Below are 23,262 nucleotides of genomic sequence, written 5' to 3' on the forward strand. Positions count from 1 at the left end.
TGCTGGAGCCTATCCCAGGTGACGTTGGGCGAGAGGCGGGGTACAGCCTGGACTGGTCGGCATCCAATCACAGGGCACATATGGACAAACAACCATTCACACTCACATTCATACCTTTGGACAATTTAGGGTCTCCAATTAACCTAACATGCATGCTTTTTAGAATGTGGGAGGAAGCCAGAGTACCCAGACAGTACTCGGAGAAAACCCACACACACACACATGTGAAGAACATGCAAACTCCACATATATATGCCCACACACAGATGCCCAACGGAGATTGAAACCCAGATCTTCCCAATCTCCTGACTGTGTGGCCAACATGCTAACCAGTAGGCCACCGAGCGGCCCCCGTTGACATTTGTATGTTATAATTCACTTTGGAAGCACTGACACATGACCACAGGTGTAGACGAGCCCTAAAGAAATGTTGACAAGCTAATCATCACATAGTCACGTGACAAGCAGGTGGGCAACTTATAAATACAACTCTCACCAGCTTCACAGAGGTGCACCGAAACACGAGAAGGCTACACTTCACTGACGTTGGTGTTGGAAATCTAATGGAAAATGTGGAAAACATACAAAGATAACATTGCTACTGTTTGCCAGTTTAAGTGGTAATGCCTTTGTCAATCTCATTCATAAAAATGGTGTCATCCGTGGTTATACGGACAAACAACTTGCTACAATTAATAAACACACTGTTGTGCTTCCATCATTTCAGACTGGAAGAAAGCCATTCATAGAACTGCAACTTAACCTCATGTAATAATTTCCATTATTGTAATTTTGTTTTTGTTCTGACAATGTCACTGTGCAACCAGATGTATGTCGTTACAACATGAGAAACACAGGGAGACAAACACACACACACCATTTTGCAAGCATCACTGGGGTCTAATCGATGCTGCTTATTCATATTGAAGCACAGACGTCAAGGAAACCCAAGAGAATTACAAACGGTCTGTAGAAAGCTTGATGAGGACAAGGACATGCTCTTTTTAGAAAGCCGTATAGTGTGTCAGCCTTTAGGACTGGTAATGCATTGTCAACAAAAATGTAAAACATATTGAAAAAAAAACCCTAATAATTGCAGGACGGCTAAATAATGCAATCACTGCTATGTAAACATGTCTATTTTCTTGTCATTAATAATACAGTTTGTGCCCTTGTCCCAAAAAGGGAGCATAGAGGTCACTACTAACAATATAATGTACAAAGGTTGAAATTAGCATTCCTGTCTGGATTTTCTGAGCCTAATGCTTCTGTTTCTCTCAGGAGCATTCCCCTTGTCTTCAAATTGTCTTCACTGATCATGACAGGCCGAGAGAATATTGAGCCCAATTCATCCCAATAATGACTCCAAATAGACAGAACCAAGATTCAAGCTAAGATCTTTTTAAACAACACCAGGAGTGAATGTGAACAAACAGTGTGAATGGGATTTAAATCCATAGCAAAATTAAATATCGTCAACAAAAGTATACAGTCATCTCTCGTTTACTGCGGTTAATTGGTTCCAGACCTGATCGTGATAAGTGAATTCCGCGTAGTAGGATTCAATATTTTATACAAGGCGTTTATTTGTGGATGACACGTACGCTTATTAAAGGGAAGGCCACCACTGAAGAAAGTACAGTAAATTATACTGAGAGCTACAGTAGATTCCTGCTATTTATTTATTTATTTATTTTTCACAATAGCGCCGTGTGAGTGGCTGCCGGTTACAGCAGCTAAATACAATACAATATTCACAGGGCCTACGTTTCAAGAACCCCCGTGAATGAAAAAAATAAATAAAAGCCAAATAAAAGCAATAAAAATGCCTTTTTCATAAACCCAATGATATGCCCATAATTACAGGCGTACAGTATATAGTTACACAACATCACAGCTTGTTAAAGCATCGTCCTGCTGGAAAATCTTGTGTGAATTCACTTGTGAGACACTTCTGCTGGATTCATAACTGCAGCACTCTTTTTTCCCCTGCAGATAGCATCATCAACCTACTTTCTATTTAAGTTACCATTAAAATAATAAAATTATGAACAATTTAATGCAAAGAAAAGAAATGTGCAAATATGCGGAGGTGGCAATGCCAAACCGTGAATAGGCAGGGATCTATAAGTATCTACTATATGGTTGTGGCCAGTCCAACCACAGGTTAATACACCGACACAAACACTTCTGAATGAAATTTTAGGGACTTTAGGGACCATCTTTCTAATAGTGCATTTACACCACAAACTATTTTTGTTGCATGTACACCCGAGCAAGTTTCTTCCTAATGATGAGTTGTCCAGCTAAGCCCAGCTTCAACATGCGTGTTTCATAATTTGAACTCACCAACAACCTCTGCTTTAGCCTCTGGCTGCTCAGGGTCACAGGGTTGAGTCTCAGGGCTGTGCTGCCGTTTTCTAGAAGACAAAGGTTGTCCAAAGGCTGCACACTGGGGAGCTGTAGCGGCAACACCTCATTTCGTAGCTGAAAATAAAAAAAAAAATAAAAAAAAGATCAAAATAAATGAATATTCCATTTGTATTTTCTCAGAAAGCCAAACATGTATTAATTAGCTGATTTTCCCTATGGCAAGGTATATTTTATTACATCACTGGGCATGTTTTGTCTTGCCTGTAGTCAAATGCAATAACAGTACACTGCTGCTGCAAAGCTCACTGATGATCAAAATTGCCTTGCACTCAGTGTGTAGGAAAGTAGGTGAACGGCTGCTGGGAGCCAGCAGGTGGTCTGAGTGGAAAAACAACAAACAGCCACACTCAAGCACAGCAAACAGTCCTTCACTGATGTTTACAAGTTCAGCCTGATGCGTCTAGTGGATCAGCTACTGAAAACAGTTTAAAGTACAATTTTATAACCCTGACACTAAGTGACCGTAAATAAATACACATGTAAAAGTAAAAATGGTCAAATTTATCATGTGTGTTAATCTGTGTATGTCACAAGACATCAGTTAACTGAGAAAATGGGTGGCTGCATTGCATAACTCTGCTTTCCCTCAACTTCAAATCATGCAAAAAAAACCTATACATACAGTTATGGGAGTGTAACTATAATCCAAACCCACAATGAATAATAACATTATACCTTAATACTGAACCACCTAAGTACCAATGCTGATATACTTACTTTATTATTAACAGGTTAGTATAATAATAAGGCAACCGTTCAATTATTCAAAGCACCAATCATGTGGAACCAGATGCTGCTTTTGGACATAATGGGAGATCTGTAACATGACTCAAGTACAGTGAGCCCTCTCTGCATGGAGCTAAAGTCTTGATAGCGCACACACGGAAACTGCTGGGCGACACACAAAAAACAGTGATGTTACTTGCGTAGATGCTACCATTTGACATTTCCAGCACCCCATGCTCAGACGGAGGAAGGTGATTCAGAAGGTGTGGGGGCTGAAGCAGGAGAAGCTGACCCTATGGGTGACACCTTGTTCTCTTTCATGAGAGGTCATACCCAGAAAATGCCATTTTTGTCCATGTCATGTGTTGACGACAGTAGATCCCTGCAAATAAACACGTGTAACTGAGACATAGCCAGTACAAATTTCCATTTTTGACACACTGGGATATGGTGCTCCCTCTGTTGTATATAGGGGTGTGACAAAAAATCGATATATCGAACTATCGCAATATTTAATCCTACAATACAATTTAATCATACAATACAAACGAACAAATATCGCATTATTGCAGACTTGGGCGGTGAAGTTAAACTGAAAGATGCGCAAGCATAGTTGAAATCAAAAGCGTGGACTGACTTTGGCTTTTATAGCATGGATGAGGCAACGCTGGACTATGCAGGATGGACTCTCTCACGATAATACGACAAAGCCATCTCTTTCGCCTAGTTAGTGAAATGTAGATTTTTTTCAATTCAAATGATAAATGTGTTATTCAATTAAAAGACGTGTGCTTCATGTGCTTAGTTTACGTTGTTTATTCAAGATTCAAGATTCAAGATTCAAGAGAGTTTTATTGTCATGTGCATAGTAAAACAGCAGTTATACCATGCAATGAAAATCTTATTCTGTTCATTCTCCCAAGAAAAGAAAGAAAACAAATGAAAGAATAAGAACATAAGAAACATAAACACATAAACATAAATACCAATAAATTAAGCAACAACAACAGAAGAGACATTAATACAAGTAAATAATACAAATAAATAAATAAATAAAGTGCTATGAGTGTGTGCGTGTGTTGCATGCGGCGTGTGCGAGTGCTTCGTTGAGGAGCCTGATGGCCTGTGGGTAAAAGCTGTTTGCCAGCCTTGTGGTCCTGGACTTCAAACTCCTGTAGCGTCTGCCTGACGGTAGGAGTGTGAATAATGAGTGTTGTGGATGTGTGCTGTCCTTGATGAGGTTGTGTGTTCTGCATAGGACTCTAGATTTATAAATGTCTTGCAGTGAGGGGAGGGCTGCCCCAACAATGTTCTGTGAGGTCTTGATCACCCGCTGGAGTGCCTTCCTATCACGTGTTGTACAGTACCAAACAGTGATGGAGGCGGTGTTTATTGTCAACATTGTGTTCATGCTGGTCAACCTTATTCAGGTCATTCTCTGACTCCGGTGATTACATCACTACTACTATACTGTGCTAAATATTTATTTTTGTTATGCTTCTACTTAATAGATTTGAGCTACTTGAGAGACAGGAGGTGTTTTCTGAATGAGTTTAAAATAGTGTGACTGTTTGTCAGACACCTAAAATAAAAATTCTGTTAACAGTATGTTGCAGTCTCAATGTTTTTGCACCATTGCCTGTTGTATTCTGGTGAAAATATTGTGCAAAATATCCACCTGTTTTCTATACCGCTTTCACGGGGAAGCTGGAGCCTATCCCTGCAAAATATAAACTATGAAATAAATTTTTGGGGGTTGTGTTTTACAGAGCCCTGGAGGGGACATGGAGGAAAAAAAAAGGTGGGTAAAAAAAAAAAAAAAAAAAGTACAAACTTTTCCGAGAACTCGCAAAACTTTTGCGAGCCACCAGCAGGAAGTACAAACGAAAACGCTCAGCCATTCAAACCTCATATCAACATGTATAGTATGCTGTATTATTATAGGGTTATGTATTATGCTGACATTTTATGCTTTATTATCACATATGAAAAAGCACAAATGGGCAGGTTTTCCCAAAAATAAAAAATAAAATGTTTGATTAGTGGGTTGCGAATGCTGAATGGAGAATATGCAGGGATCCACTATACTATGGTGGTGCATGTGCCCGCCATTATTCAGAACGAGCAATGTTATTTTTAGCTGCAAGACCCCAGCTGTATGTGTCCAACCCGAGGCCAATGAGCAATTAGTGTTTGTTTCTTCTTGCAGAAGGCAGTGCCGTAACCTCCTTAACACAAACAGACATCTGGACAAAGCTTGTCATCGTCCTGCCCAGAAGGCCGGCCACAAGGTATGAGTACCAAAACCTAGCACTCATTTTTAGCACCTCGAACTTCATATGTGCTCAGAAGGTTCATCTATGGCAACTGGTGCTATTTCTCATTGAACTCCTCACCCCCAAAAGTATGGCGTTGGAGTCCAGACACCTATACTTTCCTCAAAGATAGTGTGCACACAGGAACTCTGTTCAGTTTGTGTAAGACTGAAAGAAATGTACAAAGCAGTATATTATCATATGTGGCCACTGGGATGAGAATACTAATATTAAATGTTAAACAAATATTCACTTAAATAAGAGGGACTATGATACAACATTCAGTACACCGGAAAGACATCAAAGGAATACGTGAGAAATCAAATAATATTCAGATAAGAGTGAATAGTACATGTTGGCCAGTCTTACAGTACGTCTGCAGATTTGTAAAAATGATTGACTGTTCACATGGGTGGAGAGCAGAGTTTAAAAGTACACTGGCCCTAATTCTTTCAGTTTTATGACAGGCGAGTAGTACGTTGTGTGTCCTACTTTTTTCAGACTTTGTTTTGAAGATTTCAATGACGCGTAAAACATTCAACCCAAGACAACAGTTCTAGGTTATATCAGGTAAGGCTTGGGTTACCAACTCTTCTTACAGACATATTGTTCTCACAGACGTTTCTGTATGGTATTTATTTGGGTTGAAAATAATGAAGGAATAAGGTACATAATGGTAATAAACTAGAAATTTGCAAAATTGCTGGTTATCTAGAAGGAAAAAAAACTGTTTTTAAAAGAACAGACTGCAGCATAAACCTGTTTAAAACCACCAGAACACAGTCCTGCATGTTACAGCAGCAGTACTGACAACATACTAGTGCATTTCAACCCACTGCCTTGTACATTTTTATAATGACCTCGGTGGTTATGTGTGGTCTACTGTAGTAGGGTCATTCTCCTCAAAGGGGTACCAAAAGCGTGTGAATAGAATACACCCAACTCATGAGACGAGACGATACACGAGAATGAGACAAGACAAGATTTTAACATTCATTTTAAGTTGGGCTATCTAACGGAAGGTTACTTTTTTGACGTGCGATGAACGTAAGCACGTCTTGTTTGACCCTCGGCCCACACCGTAGTTTGAGGAAGTAGCATTGACTGTGGCGCCACAAACAGGAACAAATATTGAGCAGAAATGGACAAAGAAAATGCTATTTTGAAAGAATTTTCACAGCCCTGGCAGATGGCTCTCACAACAAGACCAAAGTTATGTGTATCTACTGTCCGTGTTATTGGAATTGTCACGGACTACGTCGACTTGCCAGGGAAACAAGAAGGTACTGCAGCACTTCCCTACTGTCACCCATATACAGAGGCACCTTGGCACACGAGTGTCCCAACCAACGATGCCTTTTTGAGATGCGAGCCGTCCTGGGCTCATTTTTTGCCCTGAACTGTGAACCAAAATTTGGGTACGAGCTGCTAGTTAACAGCAGGCATAGCGGAGGACAGCTATTTGGGGGCTTATGTCAACACAACCATGGCTGAAGAGCTGTCAGCAGCGCTAGCATTAGCTAGCAAACAGACAGACCAAACAACCACGCACGCTCGCACTCAATAAGGTCATCAATCTTACCTTTATGCATTCCCGTGGGACAATGTTAGAAGGTGCGTTCAAGAACCGTTAAACAAAGTGGGACAAACCGCCGCTCATATTAAACATGCAAAAACTGGGGTATTTGTAAATGTATATTATTTTTGGAATAAAATAGTGGCTCATATTTCCAAAATTGATATCCCTTTACATAAAATTTGATTTGAGAATTACATCCATACTTATTTTTCTTTCTTTCTTTCTTTATTTATTAGAGACAGCACATATTAATGAACAGCTGTAAACAATACCTATGTAAATATGCCAGATAATTCTGAAAACTGCTAGTTTCCATCTGTAGTCCCCTGGCAAGTACTGTAACAAAGAAATAACAATAAATACCGTAAAAACAATACACAATAAACAATAAAAGACAAAAACACATAACATGACAAGGCTGTTATAGATAAAAACGTATTTCTATGTGCAATTAAGTGTGATTAATTATGAGTTAACGATGTACAAAATGTGGTCAATCATGATTAAATATTTTTATCAATTGACAGCTGTAATTTTAAGAAAAGTACAACGAAAAAATATGACTGGACAAACAAACATTTTTATTTAACTGAGTGACAAAACAATGCAGGTGTGTTTTGAAATGTTTATTGTCCCACAAATCGATGCTAAATAAACTACGTTATTGTCAACATTTTTGAGACCAAATAAATCACTGCTATGATAATATATAATAATACTAATAAATAACAATATATTATAATGCAATATTTCCTTTCATATGTCATCTTTCACTCTGTAAAGAATTGGTGTTTGTGACATATATTTTCTCACAGGCAATTTGTCATACGTTCTTGAAATGCTGGCTTTTCAATGGGGATTTCAGCCATAACTGTCCCATCTTGTAGTTGAACAATGCCAGCCCATTATTTTTGTCTCGTCTAGTTGTCTTTATCTAGTTACGTAAGGGCTTTCCAGCTGTCCTGTGATATTTATAATAAAAAACAACTGTATACATACGTATAACGACAATAAAGACAAATCTTTGTGTTTTTTATTGTGTGAATGCGTTTCAAACGCATTCATTAGTACTAACATTTTAGCTTTTTCTAGTTACAGTATGCCTTTTTGCTATACTTTTCCACTTTTTCTAGGTTTTTGTTTATTTTATTTCTGCAATGAGCCACGTTTCACAGATGTGTGTTTCACCAGGAATGCAAGGTGCTGTCAGGCGACAGAGAAGCGTATCCATGTCCAAATATATATAGTAAATATATATATTTTCTATATTTACAATAGGAGGTAGATCTTTGGGACTTGGTCATTTTAAAAGTAGCTTGCAGGCTAAAAAGTGTGAGCAACCCTGGTTTAAAGTGTGCGCAAAGCACTTAAGTTGCAGCTCCAATCCTGCCTTGCACACTGCCACTTCAACATTACATATTATCATTCATAGTAGCGATGCCGTAGTTCACAGTCCGATTGGCTTCTGGCTGCCCTGTTCTCGCGAGACAGCTTTTTTCCAAATAAGAAATCTCATCAGGTTTTGATCTCATGAGATATGAACTCTCATGACACCCCAGTTTCAAGTCAAAGGTTTAAAAAAAAAAATGTTTTACATTTTTGTGTGTCTCAAATTTTCAGTGTGGTTAACAAGTGCCTCACCGTTTCTTTTGGAAAAATTATATTGTGCATTTTATTGTTTAATACTTGAACAGGATATTGTAGGACATCCATTGGAATGTTTCCACAGATTTTGGGATAAATTTATGGAATTATCATTGTAAAACAGACATTACCATATTTGGAATCTAACACAGACGTCACAACACAAGTACAGAAAGAAACACATCTGAAAGTATTGTGAAGAAATTATTTTTATTCATTATTCAATAAACAATCAACAGAATTGTTCTGTTTCAGATAAATATCCCGAGATCCAATGAGAGCCAATGAGTTTCGTGATTTCATCATGTTTGACCAATCAATCAGTCAATCAAAATTGTTGACGTAGGCAAAAAATCAAATGGCCCAAGTCACCCTTTTGACATAGGCAATTGTCTTACAGGGCATGAATAGCATGATCCTTTCAACTAAGGATTTAGGCAATTTTACCACAGATGGCCAGCATTGTCAAGAGATGATTTAGCCCAAAAACTCATTTTCTACTGTAGGCCATTATTTTAATAGGGTGACAGTATGCTACACGTAACACAAAGCTAGTGGATGGACCCTGCGTCAAACTCTGTGCGAGACCCAATATTGTGTTCTTCAAATCAATGCTAATTAGCACAAGACTAACACGCTTCACCTTTCGCGGAAACATGATGTAAAAAATTGTTCCCCAAAGTGTATTAATCTGAAAAAATAGATCAATAGAACATCGGCTCGTAACGTGTATCATGGACACCATATTCTGCACCATATTCTACACCACATTTCTGAAATTGAATTGTCTGAATTACGAAAAACTGGAGAAATGACATGGAAATACCCTGAAGTTCGCATTGTACGTCAATGCAGGCGTCAGCTCATTTGCATATGGTCTTCCTCAATTCAGTTTTAGTTACATTGTGTATGGACTACACTGTTTACGTGAGCAATGCATAACATTTTGTCAGAGTTTGGTCAAAGTACATATTTTGGATGCAGCAAAATGCATTTGGTGCACAATGAGGTGTTATACAGTACTTTGGAAATCACAGCAGCTGAAATGTAAGTTTCACTGTTTTGTATTATTTCTTTCACACACTTTTGCATGTCACAAAATTGTGACGCGCAGTCAGGCTGAAACTGACATCAGATTGTGTTTTATACACAACAGACAGAAAGTATTCTGCACTCTTTATTCAATATACTGTGTTGGCAGTCTATTTTTATAAGGTTATACATGTAGCTTCAAATCACTGTAGTCTGTGCGTCATGTCCCTCAAAGTGACGTCACCCTCCCTTTCAAGAGAATCACTCAGTAATGTTTAACAGTTACAAAAATAAGCCAGCCAATACAGGGTTACCCCTAGGATTTTTTGAAGCCATGGTGGTGGGCTGCATGGGAGGGCAGACTGCCACCGCTGAGTCGTGCTGCTGCGTTTCCAATTGGTTTTTTTTTTTAATGACAAATACCAATTTTTTATGACTTATTTATTTATTAACTTATTTAACTTTTTTCAACAACTAGCAGAACATGAACTGAGAACATTGCATAAGTGCCAGCAAAGCAGACAGGTGATTCCGCTACATGCTTATCAAAATAAAGTGCAGTGAAATATTTTTATTATATTTTAAAGCATTTTCAAACTACTTGTGGTCAATGTGTCTGTGAATAATGAGCTATATATGTATCTATATATCACATATATTCATCATACAATATATTACTTAAAATTGTTTTCAAGTTAAAAAAAAAAAATGTTTAAGGTGTGGCGGCTATTTTGTTATGGCACACCACCACAATCAATTACATGTAGCGGAAACTCTGCAATAAATACCAAAACATTAACAGTAAAAATGTAAAAAGGCAGATTGTGAAGAAGCAGACACTGACAGTGTTAGCACTCGATAGCTGAGAAGAGCAATATGTGCTTTCATGTCAGAGGCTGCAAAAGTCTCTTCATTAGATTTGTCCCTTGTCACTTTTTTGAAAAAGAGTATCTAAAGCATCTAAGTATCTATCTAAGAGTATCTAAAGTTGACAATACCGAGCCCTCCTGCTCCATCCCCTTATTCTCTGGCAGACCAAGTGCATCATAATGTGTTTATGAGCGAGGGCGAACCAGTAGCGCCAAATCTATTTGCGGCAGTCCAAATTTGTGACGGGCCACCGCAAATGATATGAATGTTTGAGAAACACTGATGTCATATTGAATCGTTAATTCTCATTAATTCTGATAGAAATTGTCTTTCAATTTTGAATAATAAAAACAAATGCCCCGCTAAACAATTGAAAGTTTCTGGAACTGTAGTACCCCCTTTGCAACCCTAGGAATTACTCCATCCTTCATTTATGGGTTATAATCCTAAACGTTTCCCAGGAGAGAATTGTATGTTGTGATATACCCTATTTGGCAGAACAAATATAATAAATCAGTTCAGGAGTACTGACTGCCTATTTAATTCATTTTAGTCAGAGAAAAGCTAATTTAATCCACCTTGTTACAGATCCTTCATGCAATTACACTGCACCCCTGGCCAGTGAAGGCTCAGCATGGAAGCAGAGAATTGGACAGCAGGCTTGAAAAACCCCACCGAGACCTCTAACATAGAACAATGTAGCATGCACCATCACACAGTTAAGAAAGATAAATCACTGCAAAAGGAATGACAGCAGCAACCACACACAGAACAGTAGATCCCAGCTTTTCACTGTTAATCCACTGTAAAATTCCACTTGATCAGGACATTAGCATCAATTACACCCCCTCATAAACACGTTTCATCAACTCCAGAGCACACAGCTTTCAATTAATCATCCCCAATGTTAAAAGTGTCTGGAGCTGCAAGTTTGCCTTGTTCTACCTGCCCTTTTCCAATGTGTAGAACCCTGCCTGCCAATAATGTGCTATCAAAGAGTGCAATTAACCTCCAACAAGCAGTGTCAACGGTGAACCTCAGACAAACATTTGACAAAGCGAATGGCATCAGAGGATGCTCTTGGTATTGTTTCTGTTACAGCATAGTGGATTGACTGAGCCACAGGTCACGGTTACACGTCAGTGTGGCTCAAGGAGTAGAGAACAGCATGACATGTGCATGACAGCCAATGTACAAAAATGAGGACAACATCAGTTCAACCTGTAAGCAGAAAGACAAAAAAAGGCTGTGACAAACTTGTGGAGATAAGATCTTTCATTGCAAAAGGAAATCCTTGAAAAATAATCATTGTTTTTTTATGGATTCAGGCAAAAATAATCATCCCCAGTACACACTGCAGGGAGAAATCATGCACTTTTTAGAAATGAGCAGACAACCTCACTGAACTAATTGATGACATCTCGAAAAAGTAGATCGAAATTAATATATAACCAATATCATTATAGTGTAAAATAAAGACAAGCCAAGAAACGATAATGCCCTTACAGGAGAGGCATAAACATTTTTACTAGGGACTAGGCACACGATAATTATGGCATCATACCAATAAATCTGATGACATAAAGAAATAGCTCCGGTAACGGATTTTTAAAAAATGCGGCAATGAGTCAAGATTACGTGTACTGTGCTTTAGGTGCGTTAGCATCTTTTCTGTGACGTGCTGCAAACAACTTGTCATAACTTCCCCTGAGCTCACTCGTAAACCAACATGCTGTCGATCATGTGGGACTTCACTGTTTCAGAGGACATTTTGCCGAATGCTATGCCAGACTGGGAGTAAATGGCCGCATTTTGCAACTAAAATATGAGACATAGCGAGAGAATTTTTCATCTACTCGCACATGTGTGACCAGACAAAAGTACGTGTTCCGGATTGAGTGGACCAGGGATGTCCCTTATTACGGTGAGAATGAAAAATTGTCTGAGAAATGTGTAGTCAATTGACAACAGCTGTCACAATTTAAGCCAATTGATGCCAGTGTGATCACTCACGCTTGACTCGCATTGAAGTTTGACTATTCTACCATCTTTGTTTACACATTTTGCCTGTCTCCACTGTCTCTCTGGCGGCTGTTACCCGCCTAATCTCTGGTCCATGGAATCCAAATGTGACAAATGTGTGTGCACACCAAAATTTTCTGCTTACACTCCTAAAATTTTAAAGGAAAACTGTACTTTTTGTGGAATTTTGCCAATCAACCATAATTATTATGTAAGACATGAACACACAGCTTTATCTTTTCTGTGTGTTCTAAAGATATAAAACTTGATAAAAAGAGACAGCTCATTACTGAATGTAATGGGACACACCTATGCCACCTACAGCGACCACTATTAAAACACCTCGAAAAAACCTCCAACAAGGTTTTATGGTTTTATATGCATGCTGTGACCATGTAGTAACAGGTACATTCATGATAACAGAAAGAAACTGTAATACTTACAATATTTAGCCATATTTTGGTCCTTTTAAGCATTATCGGAACTTCCTTCCTGGGTGCATTGATTTCACATAGCAACATGGAAAGGAACGCCTACAGCTCGCATTCACTTTTCCAAACTCAAAAATAAAAACACAGAAGCAGTAGCAGCAGCTCCAATATGTAGTCTTACCTTTTTGGTAGTAGTCTGAGGCATTTACAGTGCGGCGCTGATGCCCTGAGGGCGAGTGTGTAGTGAAGCTAGTCGCTAGCCGGCTAGTAGCCAGCCAGTGTGGTGTGGCAAGGTATCGATACGCCAGGTAGTATATAACAACAATGTTGTTGTATCTTGGTTAATATGCACGTCACATTCTATGTAAATGAAGCGTTGTTGGTGCTTTTTTTCAGAAGGCTTTATAGGCTGAATAAGTGTTTCCCATTACGTGCAGTATCGAGCTGTTTCTCTTTATCTGTTTTTATATCTTTAGAACACACAACAAAGAGAAACACGTATGTGTTCATGTCTCACATAAGGATTGTGGATAATGGGCCAATGCCCCCGCGACCCTAATGAGGAGAAGCGGTCTAGAAAATGAATGGATGGATGCTCTGAATTAAGGTGTACAAAGGTTTAGTTGGAGCACAGAGCTAAACCCCATCAAACACCATTGGGGATAAGCTCGAAAACAGATATTCCAACATCAAGGAACATAATTCCCAGACTCACTCCAAAATCTAGCAGAAAGTCTCCTTAGGAGGTTTGAAAGTTGTTATAGCTGCAAAAGGAGAGATTCCACATTTTTCTACATTTATGTTCTAAGTAAAGCACATATTTAAATCTGTCTGGAATAGTTAAGCAAGTACAATATTAGTATCACTCTCACACACTCGATCAGTGCTGGCCATCTGAGGGAGTGAACAGGCCTAATCAACTCCAGGAACAATCAATTATGAATGCATTCAGATCCCTGAGGTGACCTCTGGCACAGTCAGCAACCAGTCTATCCTGCACATCAGACTGACTGTGGACAAGACAGCACCTGGCACATCAGATCAGCTTACACTATATTTGAACCTTGAAGAGTGATTGAGCAAGACAAACGTGCTTGGTGTAAACAAACACGTGGAGATTTATGTTGGGTTACAATCTGTTAACATGTACACCGTTTTACAATGAGTGCATGCTTGAAAAAAACATGTTTGAATATGCAGTATATGGAGAGGATGGAGTGCAGAGGCCTTACAAAGTGCAAACATAAAGCACACAGCAAATCTGCCCTTACATGAAAATAGCCTCAGGACACAACAGAGAGTGGAAAAGCCTTGCTTGCTTTGTCATGCACGGGACAGGCCAACAATCTGTCCAAGTGACGTAGCTGCTAATGATGATAATGCACTTTCACTCTGCTGTCACGGAGCCTTACAGAGGCCATCTCTGGAGCCATTTCACAGCGAAGATAGTGTTATGTAACAGCGCACGCCGGCCCTGCTGTTCATATCACTAAAGCCTCACACTGTGGGTCACGTGCCTTATCCAGGCCACATTCAGGCGCCAGCAGCAGCAATGTTCCAGCTGCTACTACGAACAAGCTTCAGTCACTTAGGTCCACACTCAACCACAACCCATACACACACAAAGCTATAACATCCACTGAGCCGCCATGTTCAGCCCTTCTCTTTCTGCTAAGGAGGTCATAATGCATTCTTTTGCATTGCATTCTTTTGCATACTATTACAACAATGCCAGTGAAAATGGGAATTATGTACATACTAGCAGAATGTGACCTTCACTAATATAATTTATACACCTTACTTTCACAGTTTGAACAAATAAAGATTACACATTACCAGCATGTGCATACGATATTTACACAGCACACAAAAATATGCATATTTAAGCATATGTTACGTATTTTTTGCCTACATTAAGCATTTTCAAGCATACAGATGGCATAGATTAACTAAAATACAAACCTTAGGCATTCTAAAGACGTATTTAAAGACGATCAAATGTAGTATTCTACACTATTCACTAGGTGTCAGTAGTGTTACTGTAATGTTCGGTGATACATGCAAGGATTGGGCTTGATTGTTGGAACAACAGGCTTTTTTTGCAGGTTTGAATGATCTCACAACAGGCACAATAATCCCTAATAAAAACACGGGTTACTTTTGCAGCCGTTACCCAAGCAAAGCTGAACCCCCGACGTCACTTCTAGTCCGCCTCTCTTTCAGGTCTCCTTGGGAATACATTTATAGTGACACACACGAGTATGAGTCTTATTTATAATGGTTTATTTAGACTTATTTGTCTACTATATTGGGTATTACAAGTGTAAAGGTGACTACAGGCATGCTATTTCATGTCTAAAGTATCTAATTATGTTAAAAATCATATTTAGAAGGTCATAAACAGGTTTTCTATGCTCTAATGCTCTAATCGTCTAACTTAAAATTTTAGCAGCGCAAGCAGAAAATGTAGGGGCGCACACCGAAATCGAGTTGCAAAGTAAAAATTCACATTTCCTCTCATTTTCACTGTATTACTGATAAATACCACTAAATAAAACTTCAATACCGCCCTCTTTTCACACACATCGGCCCGCCTTGTTCATCCTTGGTGTTTGTCTCCTTTCTTCCTCGTTAGGAGTTAATGTGGGTTGGCAAACTACCTCATTTGTGTGTTACTGTCAACTACTGGGCTGAAGTGTGGAGCAGAAGTTTGTCAGCAACAAAAAATATTCAATAATAATAAAATAAATTCCAGAAATTAACTGGTAGGGTTGCCAACTTCTGCAAAAGTAAATAAGGGACAACTTGTTGGCAGGGCCAACCAATCCGCATATGTTTTGGGAGGTTTTTTTTGCCTTCAATTGTGTAATTTGATGTCTGTTTTACAACAATAATAATACATGGGAAATGAATTGTTCAATAATAAATTTTTGTTAAAAATAACACAATTAACAGAATAAAATAACGATTTAAATATCTAAGTCATAGATGCTTCGCAATGCTCGAATATTTTTTTAATACCCGAGTAGGGAAAATGCGCATCTTTGTTATGAGTTAACAAAAAATCAGACTTTCTGAGAGACCATGAATGCATCCTGGCTGACTTCTGACTGGTAATTGGTTGAACACGAGGAAGGGAGGGGAAGCCGGTGTTTGGCCACCTGCTTTGGTTGAGACGTGACAGACACGTCTTCCCCGCCAACGTGGTAAATGAACCATCAATATGTCCCCCCAAAAATGAAACATCTCAGAAGAAAATAGAGTTTTTAATTCTGCACGGACATGCCTTGTGGTGAGAAGCGACACAAAACGCTGAAAGACCTTTTCAACCCCATCACTCGACACATATTGAAAAGTTGTCATTTATTATAAAGTAAATCTACATATGTAACAGTGGTCATTCCTGCAGTCCAGACTTGCACATGACGGGCTCGAACGAGCGACCTGATTGATGGGCCCCGCACACAGGAGGCGATGTCGCCTCCTGTCCATTACTTTTCAATGAAACCTGCGCAATTATTGCAAGTCTCTTTCCAGCCAAGTGACACGTGAAATCCGTGCGTGTTAAATTTTATGTTTGTGTATGTCATCGTGCACAAGCTGGCTTGCGACGCGATCCCAGAAAGTTGATAAATGTTAAACTTTTCATGTCTCCCAGACGAGGACCAATCAGCGGGAGTTTCATTGACGGACCAATGAGCAGACAGGATGCTAGAAAAAAAATACTACTTGCCTTGTCAGATTTCCTGGAGCTATTTGACATTTCTAAAAAAGAAATTAGAGAAAAAAAGTAGCAGCATGGGAAATTGTTGGCACCGGAGTAAACATATCAGGTAAGTTTACATTAATTTACACAAACATTTATGTAAGTTCATCTTCAATACTAGCAAGATCCGGTACTAGCAAGAGTACTCGATCAACATCGCTTTTTATCCCCTGAACTACTTTGATACCCCAAAATTCCCTCCAAATCTGTCAGTCAAGTCAGTCAAAACCGTGGGAGCTTCGTAATTCGCTCTGGATGTGAGCGCGTCGCTCCCCACAGATGTTCGTCGCCATAGCCAGGTGCTAAAAGAAACAGGCTGTCAATTCACTGTGCTGCACATTTCTTCAGGTGTCAGGCAGTGAGGTTTAACCAAGATGATACTATCATAACCCTACTAGTTGGCATCCGTTACACATGCACACTGCAGGCCACTGCCTGGCTCTTTGCTTCCGCTAGCTTTAGCTACAGCCTAAGCTTGATTGCTAGCTGTCAGTCTGGCAGAGCAAAAGGGGAGAGTGGCTGAGGTAGATAAGATCAATGGATATTATCCCAAAATTAAGGAAATCGGTGCTGATCGGTTGGTCGATCGTTCGGGGCATGTTTAGTTATTAGCCTTGCAGCGCAAAGTTAACATCAGAAATGGTCAGGGCAGATAGCTCATGTCAAGTAATACATACACAACACATACATAGCCATTGCAAATGTCAAATGTGTGGTGAAATACATTTGATTTTAGGTTAAAAATAATTGACGCACATAAAAAAGCTGGTACCAGTTGTTCTACTTAACTAAACCAAGTGGGTCAATGTCACATAGTACCAAAATTCAACAATGTTAGGACTCAAACCTTTTGGCACTACTGGCACTAAAAAATGAACAGATAAACAAGAATTTAATTAAAAAAAAATTTAAAAACACTTGTGGATTTGATTCATGGCACTGGCAAGGTATCATTCCTTCTTTAACGCTCTTTCTTAACATTTCACAACGAGAGTGCCTCATTCAAGTCATTTCACTGTGAAAGTTAGAAATATGAATGTCTGTCCCTTTTGCATAGTGAAGATAAAAGCCACTTTCTGGCAGCTCAGGGATAACCTAAGAGATGATGAATGAGCATGCATGCTTGTCAAGGTGGGCAGGAGGAGCTACAGTGTGAATGGGAGCTTGTCATCACTTTGCACGCTCATATTTAAAGATATGTGTCCAAGCTGCTATTCCCAAATTAAGGAAGCTCTTCATACGAGTGATGGTAGAAGCACCCATACCAGCATACCCATGCACAGAAACAATAACATTCTCTAATGGTATATTGTGTCTGTTTATTTCCTATTACCCAGCTCCTTTGCTGGCTGTCACCTGGGGTTTTATATCTCGAGGCAAACTGCTGATCGTGCACAAATCTAATGACACAACATTCAGAAACACATTTCTCGCTAATGCATATCTCCAACCTAAAGAAAGACATTATAATCCACACAAAGCACTCAAGGACACCTTTTTGTGACCCACAAACAAGAGTAATCAGAGATGTCTGGATTTAGTCATGTTCTACTGGTATACACCACTGATACCGCCAATCAGAATTTATATATCCAATTCATTAATGCAACTTCTCTTTACACTTTAGAGAGAGTGGCTCTTGGCAGGCGGAGCGGACGTTAACCCAAAATGTTATATGATCCACAGCCAAAAAACATTCTAGGCACGCTAGTGGGTATTAATTTAAACCCAATACATCAGAATTTTGAATATGTAGAAAGGCACACAAACAGGCATGAACTGAATCCCTACTGCATGCAAATGATATGCATCCTCTGGCTGTTTTTCAGCAAACCTCCATGCAGAAAAAACTAAAAGACTGAGAGATCTTTTAAGATATGCTGATATACATGCAGAGGAGCAATATCAATCATCTTAGAGATCTAACAGTCTGAGAGTCACAGCATCTTTATCCCCCAGCAGCAGCTCAGCAATTCCGCAGCAGAGCAAGGAAAACACAGCCCCTGATTATGAAAAACACACAGCTTGACAGTAGACGGTGCCGTACCTTTGCAGCATCACTTAAAGGACCATTGCCATGGCAGGTGTTTCCCACTGGGCTCCAAGGGCAGAGAAACAAGCAGCAAGATGTTGTGTATGGCAGCTCTGTAGCATAAAATGGTTCATCAGTGCACGGCAGTAAGAAGCACAGCCAGGCAGTGCCGGGAGAGAGAGAGAGAGAGAGAGGAAGAGGAGAAGCAGCAAGTCAGCCAGCAAGCATCATTCAGCTCACACTAGCATGGCTGTGCAGCAGAGCACACACATCAACACGCCCCCTTTCTCCCTCTCTCTCTCTTTCTCTGTCGCTCTCACTTTCTCTGTCTCTCACACACATTTAGTCACACAGAGTCAAGCACGCAGGGGTGCAGAGGCAGTGCAGTGCGCAGCAGCACTGAGCAGCACTCCATCACCAGGATGTCTTTCATCTTGCTTCATCACAATCGGTCATTCTTAGTCTTATTCTCAGCAGCCACATACAATATGGTCAATATATCCTTCAAACCACCCTCTTCTATTGCACTGCCTGCTGACCTAACCGCCACTCATGAGCAGCCATGATTGAGATAAGCAAGGTCGTGTAAGGTTTCTTTTTGTTTTCCTGCAGAACTTTGGAGATTTTCATTGCAAGATTACACAGGGACCCAAGCCTGGCCTTGTCGAGGGTCATCATGCCACAGAGGGTCCATAGACGGTGAGCAACGGGGCAAATGGTGGGACAAACCAATCAGCTTTTACAAACAGTTGAAGCCGTCCAATCGCAGATCAGGAAATGAAGTGCAGAAGGGTATTAAGGGGGATTATTTGGACTATTCTATTTTTTTTATTGTGGGGCAATATGCAGTAGAGCAGTGCACCATGGCTGCCCTCCGTGGCTGAAAAGAGTACTGCACACTGTTGTGGGAAAAGCAAGGAGAGTGGCCCAAAAGAGATATGCTTCCCTTAGTGTGGATGCCTAGCAACCACGAGCCTTCCCTCCCCCACCCCTGGGACCTTCTTAGCAATCTAGTTTATATCATACAGTGGCCGTTTATCAGTGGATGCACCACAACAACACACAGGCTTGATGTCAAGTGTCCTCTGCTTGCTGGGTAAAAAGGGAGGCGGACCAAGCAGGGGTCATACCTGATGTTTCCAGTTAAAGCTGCTTTTTAAACCCTCCATGATTACCTGAGCTTGATCGAGACAGCCAAATAAAGCTTGCCACCAATGACAATTCTCCAACCTGAACGTTAGGGGTGCACCATCCCCAGTCGGAACATCAAGCATAGCAGCATACTGTAGATGTCAGCATCTTGCAGTCTGCACAATGTCACATTCAATTCAACCTAATTCAGAGGTTACGCTAGCTTAAGTAACTTCTGAAACTTCGTCAAAAGGCACTTGCCCCCCAAAAGGCCAGTGTAGTGCAGTTGGGTATAACATGTGGTTAGCACATCTGCCGCATTGTGTTTGAGTGTTCTCTCTGTGCTTGCATGCGTTTTCTCAGGTTACACGGCCTTCCAAAAACATGCATGTCAAGTTAATTGGAAAATTGGAAATTATCCATAGGTGTGAATGTGAGTGTGAACTCTTTTTTTGTCTATGTATGCCCTGTGATTAACTGGCTATCATTCTGGGGGTTGGTCCGACTTTCACCCAAAGTCCGCTGGGATGGGCTCCAGCTCAGCCATGACCCTGAATAGGATAAGCAGAAGAAAGCGGCCCGAGAATGAATACACCAAGAACAACAAAACACTAGTAACTGATACATGAAGACCCTTTTAGGGTCTCTTTAGCATCCCTAAATATATACACAAAAAAAGTATATTGCATATATATTATATATATACAATAGCTCCATATAAAACTATAGGTGTGAGTAATTGCACATGGGAGTGCATCATTGTGTTTGTTGTTCTTGGTCCTGTGTTACTATTATTATTTAAACTATGCAGTTTTTTAAATAATGCCCACAATGTCTACATGCAGCCAAACCTTTTCAGACAGCTGTCAAAAGGATGTACAAGGGCAACAGAGGAGCTGCAGGCTTGCCTGCATCAACCGAGCTGACAGAGGCACGTTTGGAGGTGTGAACTGTTTTGACATTTACCTCTGTGTAGCTTCACATGGAGAAGCAGCTTCTATATTACAGGATGTAAAATATACAATCCAGATCATGTTTGTGTTTTTAGTGCGTGCCCCCATGCATCTTCATTTTCCAATACAAGATTATCTACAGTATGTCTACATTTTAATAGTACAGTTGTCCCTCACCACTTTGCGGTTTAAAATTTTGCGGCTTCACTCTATCACGGTTTTTCAAAAGTATATTAAATAAAGATACCTGTATTAATTAATAAATCATGCTGTTTTCTGGTTGTATATGGCCTATTATTAGTCAAAAATATGCACATTTAAGCAAATGTTACAATTTTTTTGGCTTATTATGCATTTTAGAAGCATAAACTGGCTAAATTAAGTAAAATACAAATATAAATTAAAAGGTGCATTCAATGATCTTGAAGATATGTAGTATTCTACACTGCTCATCAGGTGTCAGTACTGTTACTGCACACACACACACCAGACGTCCTCACCGGTACAACAGGTTTGAATTACTTCACAACATCAATCCCTAATATAAACACGGGCTACTCTTGCAGCCGTAAACTACGGCAATCTTAAACTCAACTCTGAACCCACTTCCTGTCACTTCCTATCCGCCACTCACTCTTCTCCCCTAGGAAACATATTTATAGTAGGGATGTCCCGATCCGATCAATCCGTGAAGATCGGATAATATCAGCTTCCGCCATGAGATCGGGCCGATCCGGTTGCCGTATCACGTTCGTAACTTTGAGCCACACTCCAATATGGTAGGTGTGGTAATGCGCCTCAAAGCTCGTTTGCCACTCGACTTGTTCCACCCGCAAGAAGAAGAACGTAACACCATGCACACATGTCCGCGGTGTACCATGGTGAAGTTAGTTTCGCTTCGGACGTTGGATATTCGGCTCCGTAGCTACAGTGGTAGTTTCCTCTCACTGTGCCCGGACTGCTGCGTCATGGTGTAGGGACAATAGTCAACAGTCAACAGACAACAGTCTCATTTATGCCTTAAATGGCTTATTTACTCTTATTATGTCTACTATATTGGGTAATACAAGTGTAAAGGGGACTACAGGGGTGATATTTCATGTCTAGATGGCTCTAATAATGTTAAAACAACGTATTTAAAAGGTCATAAATGAGTTTTCTATGCCCCAACTACAAAAATATTCTGTTTATAAATGAGGAATCCTACTTCATGGAAATTCACTTATCACAGTTGGGTCTGGAAGAAGTTAACCCCAGTAAACGAGGGTACATGATAAATCATTTACACCACCCGACCACAACATTAACTGTAGTTATAAATCTTGTAAGTTCACTATATCAAATGTTATTTCCATGATTTATTCTAAATATTAACAATTCAGTATGATGCAGTGTAGTTCTACTCCACAACATACTACAATCACAATAGTGAAGGTAAATCTGCATTCTTCTCCTCTTGGCCAACATGCTCTGTGTTGCAATTGGTCAACTCGCAATTGTTTGCTCTGCCTTCTCCTCCACCTTATAAAATATTATACACTTAAGTATTGTTCATGCTCCTGTGCATGTTAATTTCACAATATAAGAGTAGCAATGTCTGATATCCATATAGCATACCATGTACACTAGCCCAACATTTGCATTTGAAAATATGAGAATTTTTTTCAGAAAATAAGGGAAAACAAGTAACTTAAGAAGTAACTAATAAGTTAATAATCGTTTTAATTAATGACCACATTTCAGCTAACATCCCAAGAATTTTCTTTTTTAAACAGAGCTCTCCTCCTCTCAAACCAGTGAAATGGTGGAGAGGAAGAACTCTTTTCCAAGTGAATGTCAAACAGTACTGCAAATACTGTGGGATTTCATCAACAAAAACTTCAAACCCTTCTTCAGGCAAATACACGTCACAACTTTATTTTATGTCAAACTGTACACAGCCCTCACTAAAAGGGTGTACCATCCATACTCTCAGATCCACAGTAGGGGCAGTCATAAGTCTTCCTGGTTTTACAAGCCATGGAAGAGGTTTCATTAGTGGCCAAAGCGGTCATAACCACAGCAGCAAACTTTTGTCCTCACACAACCCTTCCACCCACGCAGACCCCAAAGCAGCTTCAAGCACAGACACATGCGCATACATAGTCACACACATACAGTACACACCACTACAGTAGATTTTTTAAAGGTAACTTCAATAGAAAGTTGTTTGATGGCGCTGTCTGCAGGGGGGGAAAGTGTGGTGCAGCTATGAACGCAGCAGAGGCTGCTGTCTCACAAGTCAATTCACTCAACATTTTCCAGCAGGAAGATGCTATGACAAGATGT

At 39.8% G+C, this 23,262-nt stretch overlaps 1 protein-coding gene across 28 annotated transcripts in view; it reads right to left on the reverse strand.

The window, feature by feature from the left end:
• Positions 1-23,262, reverse strand: part of rimbp2b (RIMS binding protein 2b) — a 140,569-nt gene that overhangs the window by 111,909 nt on the left and 5,398 nt on the right. For 25 of the 28 annotated variants that reach the window (XR_008569921.1, XM_054772085.1, XM_054772084.1 and 22 more), the window contains one exon: positions 2,350-2,487. Coding sequence is in view for 24 of the 28 variants with exons in the window: in XM_054772085.1 (XP_054628060.1) it covers positions 2,350-2,487 (138 nt within the window). In the remaining 4 variants the exon portion in view is untranslated. Of the gene's footprint in view, positions 1-2,349; positions 2,488-18,865; positions 19,052-23,262 lie in introns of those variants that run through there. The other 3 variants (XM_054772089.1, XM_054772087.1, XM_054772086.1) reach the window with 2 other exon arrangements.

This window comes from Dunckerocampus dactyliophorus, chromosome 4, assembly GCF_027744805.1.
Source record: "Dunckerocampus dactyliophorus isolate RoL2022-P2 chromosome 4, RoL_Ddac_1.1, whole genome shotgun sequence".
Taxonomy (NCBI): domain Eukaryota; kingdom Metazoa; phylum Chordata; class Actinopteri; order Syngnathiformes; family Syngnathidae; genus Dunckerocampus; species Dunckerocampus dactyliophorus.